Genomic DNA, 8,767 nt, shown 5'->3' on the forward strand with positions numbered 1-8,767 from the left:
GTAGCTCAATAAGTACATTTATTCATTCTTATGATTAATTCATAGTCATCTTAACGAGGTCACAACCAGATACAAAGCAATTAATCAACAAAAGCTAACCATACATTTACATTTACCTGACGATACATATATACTTGGTCGGTACCTGGATTGATTGCAAATGGCCGCCAGCTCAAATACTGCATATCGATTAAATTTTGACTGAATTACTATGGTTGTTTGTGAAAAATCTTACTGCTGGTACGTTTTTGATCTGATGAAATTCATTAAAGATATTTCATATAATGCTATTCCTATGAAATAAGTCACACTTCTATGCCTACACGGCTACCTTGACCTAGCTAGCTAGGTAGCTTCACATAGAGTGTTGAAATAACGAGGAACCTTACACCGCGTGGCTCATTCTAACAGACTAGATAGAATAAACAAGATGGAGAAAGAAATGGCTGGCGAAATTTGTAAGGTGGCGGCAACAGCATTTGCCGGCCTGTTTGCAGGTAGTGCCCTTGGTAGCAATTACACTACTATGCCAGCTTTGATGAAGATAGAAGACACGGTTGCATTACGAGTAGGATGGAAGCACCATTTTCTCCTTGGAGCAACATATATGGTGAGAATAATCTTAAAAATACAGAGTATATAGAAATATGTTGTATGTTTACATTTACTTGTAATAGGGCAAGCGTCTACCTCGCTATGTACATATATATTGTATGTGTGTGTAATCACGGGGGAGAACCTGATCGGTATCAAATAGGTTTATTTAAGTTGTCTGAGTTTCACACATGTATTCGACAATTAAATTAATATCGTTTTGCTTTCAATATTATTTATAATAACAAACTTGTATCTAATATCTACCAAAAGAGTGACTAAATAATCAATATGATCAAAGTTGTGTATATGTGTGGTTTTTGTTTTTGTTTTCTAATTTAATGCTTTATTTTTCTACGTAAAGACCTTATCTGAATTTAGCCAAATATGCCATACTGGTCATTTTTTTCTTTTTGTCTGGCTTAAAAATCACTACTGTGTATATTTTAAAATGTAACATTTAGTTCAAATATGGGGGGACGAGATTCCTATTTTCAGACCATTCAGCTTCTCCACCGTGATGTTTGTAATGACATTTGTAAATAAAACGATTTGTTAAGATGTATTATCAAACGTTCTCGAGATATTTTCCAGTAACGTCTATGTTCAGCAACCTAAAATGAATTTATTGTGAAGGTTAAGAATATTTTTTAATTTCATGCATGAAAAAAATGGAATATTAGCAGACAAAACTCTTATCAATCATGCATATTATGATAAATTAAGATAAAAGGTTGTTGACCTTCAATTTGTCAGAATCTCCCTGCTATTATCGAATCCTTTTTCGTTATCTATGTGGGGTAAAATCTAATATAAGGCAAGCGTTACATTATGAAGTGATATCAAAGGTCGTCCACCCAGCTTTTATCAGAGATAACCAGCAGGTCAAAAGTTTTGTCAACTCCTTTTTCACGACAGGTCCGTCCGTCCCTAATCAATACTTGATTCCAGAGGGCTAATGATAGCTTGGGGAGCAAAACCAGAAATTCTTTTGTTGCCAACCAAATGACGCAACGTTGAAACTAAATTACTGATTGTAATGATTGCCATAGCCTGTTTTTGTTTTTTATTATTATTATTTATTTATATATTTCATGGTATTGTTTGTAGAAATGAAAATTCTTTTATGATATCGCTTGTATTAATTAATTGATACATCAGATGTAAGTAGTTTAAAGTCAATTATCCTACACCTGGACTGATAACAATATCACAGCAATCCTCTGGTAGCAGATTTTCTGTATAAAACATTTTGATACTGATGAAGACAAAGTAAATTCCCCGCTAGACAAATAAACAATACACATTAATATTTCAATTTTATTAATATTATATGAAAGCTGGGCCATGAATAAACTTTACAAATATGCATCATTTCACAAATTCATATCTTAAGGTATTGTTCCTGTGTCTTTACTTCAATACGGATACACAAATCTGAATGGTTGAATAGTTTATAACTTACATCTGTATGTTGAATTACCTAATTACTGATGACGAATTATCATACCTGATTACCAAGACTACAAAGTATAAAGATTACCCACCTGATTACTCTAATCGTATGTACTTAATTATGACGGAGTATACCATTTCGGAAATTTCTCAAAATTGGGATTACCTTATTACTAATATGGGATTTATATACCTAATTACAAGCTACATTTTATAACGTTTGCCCACTGGACGCCCTGCGGTGGAGTACACCATTTCGCAAATTTGTCAACCTAAAATTTGATTACCTATAATTACTACTTCTGTTACCATTACACCATAAAGTGTCTGTATTTTCTAATTGGAGATGTTTCTATTGCATACAGCCTTGCCTTGCATTGGGTAGTGCGATAACTGGAGGCGTGGCCTGCTACCTGGATAACACGGACACCAAATATTACTGGCTAGCTGGTGCTGGATGTCTCGCCTTGATTTTACCCTACACAAAAGCTGTCATGCTGAGTGACATCTACAAACTACTTAAAGATGACGTCATAGAAACTAGAGGTGATTATGGGACTGGGAAAGCTTAAATATTGTATTGGGATTTCGGCACATTATAGTACAACACTACCGAACTGTTTTATCAATTTAAGAAGAGATGATTATGTATCAAAATACACTATTTGTTGTAATTCATTTTTAAATTGGCATTATGTCAAGAATTGCAAATTGCCTATCAAAAAGGCTGCTCCCCAATTAGACTTAAAACTCCGACCAAATGATTCTGAGTTAAATCTCGATTTAAATCTCATAATATCTTTGTTAAATTGTGCAAGATAATTTAAATGACTTCTGGAATACATCACCATTCATCATATAATACTAGTACTGTCATTACGTGTTTGATTTTCTCTAGGCGTAGACTGGGTTCGATCGAACATCAACACGTGGGACAAACGCCACTTTGTACGCAGCATGATGTCATCTGTTGGTTTTGGGATCTTCCTGTATTCACTCTACAACCGGAAATGACGTTTATCTTGTGCAATATGTCTTGGTGATTAAGAGGAATAGGAACAGGGTTTCGTGTAGTACGTCATGTAGTCAAATTGATTGTGTTTTATGAAACTCCATTAATAGCTGTATATCAACGCATCTGCAGGTGGTTCATAAAAAAACACGAAGAAAGTTTAGTTTTAAGCTTGGTTATATATTACATGCTAGTATCAGTGATCCGTATAGTAGGAAACTGTAGTATCAGTGTGTGTTTCTGTAATTATGTGTGTGACGAAACGTACATAGTGTCGTTGTTAAATATACTGCAAAACTGTTTTCACGTGGCTTAAGAAAATTCTGTTCTCAACTTCGTGGATACATAATCCACAGTGCCAACGAAAACAGAAAATGAAAATATCTCCAAATTGATATAGACTTCGTTTGTAGGATCATCGCTACTGTATGATAATAAATGAGTGTATGATATCCTTAATAAAATGCCAGGGTACGGAATTTATACTAAATGTGCTGTTAACCAGGAATATAGATTAATGTTCAGTGAAAATGTCACTTTATTTTCCGTTTAATAGTGTGCGCGTTACCCTTTTTTTGTCTATGATAATGTTATGCATAGTTTTACTTGCTAGAACAAAAGAAGTTTTTATTAAAAATATTTTCTTATATAAAAAGTAGCTTTTTCTTTCTTTTTTCATGCCTTACATATTTGTGGGAAATTATGTATTCAATACAAAAATGTGTGATGGAACTTTACTAAATAAATACAACTGTTTAAACCTGGGATGTAATAATATTATCCATTTACCTAATACTAATATTCAAATATCCTATTGTAATTTTTGGATGTAAAATAGGATCTTTAAACAACAAAAAAAGTAGGGCATTTTGCAAAAAAAGGATCCGTCAAAAACTTAATCGAAACTTGCAATTGTTTCTTTTAAATCATAATAGTGTCTTAATTGTGGTTTTAATATGGCTATACCCAGGCTCACACTTTAATTACATGATATTTCTTCTGCGACTTTTTTATGATTCCTGTCATCATACTTTTCAAAGATGGCGTCATAGAACAAGGAGGTATATTGGACTAATATCCTGAATAGAATTTTGTAATGGAATTCTAGAAGGTAATGGACTGCATTGTCTGCTTAATACATTGATATGTTCGAAATGATTTAAGAAATTTCAAATAATTATCTTCCTATGAAATTTGTCGCACACCAATGCTTAAAGCTACCTTGACCTAGGTGACTGACCTATAGAGTCACCGTACACCGCGTGGCTCATTCTACCCAACTACAAAGAATAAACAATATGGAGAAAGAAATGGCTGGCGAAATTTGTAAAGTGGCGGCCACAGTATTTGCCGGTCTCTTCGCAGGTAGTGCCCTTGGTAGCAATTACACTACTATACCAGCTTTGATGAAGATTGAAGACACGGCTGCATTACGAGTAGGATGGAAGCACCATTTTCTCCTTGGAGCAAAATACATGGCGAGTACAATGTTAAAACAGCGGGTATTGGGAAATATGTTCCATATGTCTATGTTTACATTAACGGGTAGCTTGACAAGCTTCCACCTCGCTATGTACAGTATATGGTATATGTGTATATAATCACGGGGGTGAACTTGATCGGTATCAAGTTGGCTAATCTTAGTTTATCACGGGTAGTGGTTTGCGGCTGTAAAGAACTGTCCAGCAGAGTCCCTTTACTAACTTACTTTGATTTTTAACCAACCTATTCCATACTTTTTTTGTCTAGCATAAAATTACTACATGTATATTTTAATATATAATATTTCATTCTAAATGTTGATTCAAATATGGGGTGACGAGCTTCCTATTCTCAACCCGTTCAGCTTCTCCACCGTGATATTTGTAATGACATTTGTAAATAAAAAGTATTGTTAACATGTATTTTATCAAACGTCCTCGAGATATTTTCGGTAACGTCTGAGTTCGGCAAAATCACATAGATTTGTCATAGAGGTTGGATTATAAAGTGAAGTTTGATGAAAAAAACTTTTTTTTTTCAAATTTCATACATAAATATACGAAAAAAAATATATGACCAATATGAACATTATGATCAATTAAGTTAAAAAAAATGTTGACCTTGAATTTGTCAGGGACTCACTGCTAGATTTAAAAAAAAAAACCTTTATGTAAGGAAGAATTAGATACTAGATAAACGTTCCATTTTGAGGTGATATCAAAGGTTGTCCGCCCAGCTTTTATCAGAGATACTCAGCTAGTCCATAGGTTCTAGACAGCTCCTTTTTTACGACTAGTCCGCCCGTCACTAATCCATACCCGATTCCAGAGGGTCAAGGGTAGCGTGGGTAGTAAAGTTGGACATTCTTTTGTTGCCAACCAAATGACGCAACGTTGAAACTTAACTACTGATAAAATCTCGGTTGTCCTATCGTGTGTGATATTTTTTGTCGTTCTGTTTAATGATATAGGACAGTTGTCTATGGAAATTAATTCAAATCATTTTAATGATATCGCTTGTATAAATTAATTACAAAAGATATTGAAAGTTAATGAAGTCAATTACCATTGAACTGATAACAATACCACAACATTCCTCTGTATGAAATACTGTCGGTTTAAATAATTTTAATACATATGTGGATAAAGTAAATTCGCCGCCACAACAAATATGAAATACATATAAAACATTTCAGTTTTTTTTTCTGTTTTGTTTTTTTGTTTGTTTTTTTTTTTCATTTAAAATATATAACTTATTAATTACATCAATTACATATTGTATTATATTACCTTAGAATATGTGTATCATATTGCCAAAAAACGCTATCCATGTGTTTCTGTTGAAAATCGTTTGACTAGGAACTCTCGTGTTTGAATATATGATCAAAAAGGCTTCTAGTATATATTGAAAAAGCTGATAACTTAAATTCGTTTGTTAGATTACCTAATTAGTGATGCCTGATTACCAAGACAATAACGATTGCCAACCTGATTGCTCTAATCGACAAATATACATGACACATTAGTATTTCACTTTTGTTAATAGTATATATTAAAATATATGTACATCATGTATCATTTTACTAATTCATATCTAAAGGTGTCGTTCCTGTGTCTTTATCTCAATACGGATACACATGTCTGAATGTTTGAATAGTATATAACTTACATATATATGTTACCCAATTACTGATATTGGATAATTACTTATACCTAATAACCGAGACTATACAATTGGGTGAAGTATAGAATGATGAAAGGTTGCTAAGGATTGTTGTTCATGATGATGATGATGAGGATGAGGATGAGGATGAGGATGATGATGGATGATGATGATGATAATGTTTGTCATCGAGTGTGGATCACAATAATGATGGTACATTTGTGGATGATAAAGATGAGATTGGTGATGATATACTTTAATTATGATGCTGAAGATGATGATTATCATGCATGGATTATAATGAAATTAGGTGATATTTTCATTTTTATACATAATGTTGTTGGTGTGTATGTGTGTGAGATATCGTATATCTTTTTTGTTTATATGCAAAAAATGGTGAAAAATAAAAAAAAAAAAAAAAAAATTACAAAAAAAAAGACTATACAATTGCCCACCTGATTACTCTAATCGCATGCACTTTGAATTGGTCGAGTACCATTTCGTAAGTTTCTAATTCTGAAATTGGATGAGCTAATCACTGCTTTATGTTATCATTACACGATAGAGTGTCTATATGTATTATCTAATTTGAGATGTTTCTATTACACACAGCCTGGTCTTGCATTGGGCAGTGCGATAACTGGAGGCGTGGCCAGCTACCTGGATAACACGGACACCAAATATTACTGGCTGACTGGTGTTGGATGCCTCGCTTTCAATTTCCCCTACACAAGCATAGTCATGATTAGTGACATCCGCAAACTACTCAAAGATGACGTCATAGAAACTAGAGGTGATTATGGAACCGGCAATCCTTAAACATTGTATTGGGAATTAAACATATGATAGTTGAATCCTACAAAACTGTTTTATCGATTTAAGAAGAGATGGTTGTGTATCACAATACACTACTGTAAAAGTGGAAATGTTCGCGGCGTGGAAATTGTCGCTTATTTCGCTACTATAAAATATCCGCGAAATTATCCACACGTATATTATATTATATTATTTTTTTTATTACAAATTGCTTTCTTTTCATCATAAGAGAACTGACCTTCAAGCAACGCATTTCATATTAACAATTTCCCGAGATGGATAACAAAGCAATATGCTTTACTTACATCTTAACTGATCACATGATCGGCCTGTTCTCCTATGAATTCGGCCATGAAATATTTTGGCACATTTCATTGACTGTACCGGTCAGAAATTAATTGTGACGTCATGATATGAGCAGTGGAATTATGTCATGATTTGCAAATGGCGTATCGAAAGGGCTGACTCGGTTTTGTTTGTCCTCCCTATCTACGCTTTAAAAATCGCGACAAAATGATTCTGAGTGAAATCTCCAATTTAATTATATAATATCTTTGTTAAATTGTACAAGGTAAAACATTTTCCGAAATACGTAACCATTCATCATAAAATACAGTCATTATGTGTTTGATTTTCTCTAGGTGCAGACTGGGTCCGAGCGAATATCGACACGTGGGACAAACGCCACTTTGTACGCAGCATTGTGTCATCTGTTGGTTTTGGGATATTCCTTTATTCTCTCTACAACCGGAAATGACATTTGTCTTTTGCAATTTGTCTTGGTGATGAAGAGGAAAGGGACGAGAGTATCGTGTAGTACGTCAATTCAACACTGTCGAATTGATGCTTTATGAAACACAATATACAGTGTACATGTAGTTGTATATTAACGTATCTGAAGATGTTTAATAAAACCGTGAAGAAAGTTTGGTTTTAGGCTAAATGTGCGTATGATATTTTTCATAAAATGTCAGGGAACAGAATTCATACTTAAATTGTGGTATTATTCAGGAATATACATTAACTTTAAGTGGATGTGACTGGACCACTTTAGTTTAGGTTTGCTATTGTGCGCGTTACCCGTTTTGTCTATGATTATGTTATGCATATCTTGTCTTGCTGTAACATAGAAATATTTAATAAAGCATTTTTTTATTTAAATAATAAGCATATTTTCTTTGTTTTGCCATTACATTAAAACAAGATGCGTGAATGGACTTATTTAACAAGTACAGTATGCTGCATGGGTACTACAGAAAGACAGACAGACAGACTTGGAGTAAACCTAGAGTCTCACCGGTTTCACCAGTAGGGGACTTATAAAATACAACAGTTGAAACTTGGAATGTAAATATAAAATCCATTTGACTTTTATTCAAATATCTCATTTCGACATCTATAAACAACAACGAAAGTAGAGCATTTTGCGTAAAAGGATTTTTCAAAAAGTTTATTGAAAGATTTTTTTCTTTACATGTCTAAGCAGGCCTTCAGCTCAAATTGGTTCAAATTCAAAATGCAAATGTATGGCTACTATTGTGATATACAAGTTGAAGAAGAAGAAGAAGAAGAAGAAGAAGAAGAAGAAGAAGAAGAAGAAGAAGAAGAAGAAGAAGAAGAACAACAACAACAACAACAACAACAATATATTCACGTGAAATTCACGTGAAGAAATATTGCCTGTGTATGTCACAGATAGTCGTGACGAGCTTTTCTATTTTCATACTCATAGAATAAAAGTCAACC

General features: G+C 33.4%; 2 protein-coding genes across 2 annotated transcripts; both read left to right on the plus strand.

The window, feature by feature from the left end:
* Positions 1-357: 357 nt before the first annotated feature.
* On the plus strand, positions 358-3,825 carry LOC117330745. Its single transcript, XM_033889205.1, has 3 exons — positions 358-610; positions 2,415-2,595; positions 2,948-3,825. Exons 1-3 carry the CDS (start codon positions 431-433, stop codon positions 3,061-3,063), a joined length of 477 nt encoding a protein of 158 aa, XP_033745096.1. The 5' UTR covers positions 358-430; the 3' UTR covers positions 3,064-3,825.
* Positions 3,826-4,001: 176 nt separating this feature from the next.
* LOC117330746 lies at positions 4,002-8,159 on the plus strand. Its single transcript, XM_033889206.1, has 3 exons — positions 4,002-4,539; positions 6,818-6,998; positions 7,663-8,159. The coding sequence occupies exons 1-3, from the start codon at positions 4,360-4,362 to the stop codon at positions 7,776-7,778; spliced, it is 477 nt and encodes a 158-aa protein (XP_033745097.1). The 5' UTR covers positions 4,002-4,359; the 3' UTR covers positions 7,779-8,159.
* Positions 8,160-8,767: the final 608 nt, after the last annotated feature.

The sequence above is a fragment of the Pecten maximus genome, chromosome 7, assembly GCF_902652985.1.
Source record: "Pecten maximus chromosome 7, xPecMax1.1, whole genome shotgun sequence".
In the NCBI taxonomy this organism is placed as follows: Eukaryota; Metazoa; Mollusca; class Bivalvia; order Pectinida; family Pectinidae; genus Pecten; species Pecten maximus.

Coding starts and splice junctions, on each gene's coding strand:
- LOC117330746 (XM_033889206.1), top strand. CDS start 4,360: ATGGAGAAAGAAATGGCTGGCGAAATTTGTAAAGTGGCGGCCACAGTA. Junction 4,540..6,817: donor TCCTTGGAGCAAAATACATG/GCGAGTACAATG, acceptor TATTACACACAG/CCTGGTCTTGCATTGGGCAG. Junction 6,999..7,662: donor TGACGTCATAGAAACTAGAG/GTGATTATGGAA, acceptor GATTTTCTCTAG/GTGCAGACTGGGTCCGAGCG.
- LOC117330745 (XM_033889205.1), top strand. CDS start 431: ATGGAGAAAGAAATGGCTGGCGAAATTTGTAAGGTGGCGGCAACAGCA. Junction 611..2,414: donor TCCTTGGAGCAACATATATG/GTGAGAATAATC, acceptor TATTGCATACAG/CCTTGCCTTGCATTGGGTAG. Junction 2,596..2,947: donor TGACGTCATAGAAACTAGAG/GTGATTATGGGA, acceptor GATTTTCTCTAG/GCGTAGACTGGGTTCGATCG.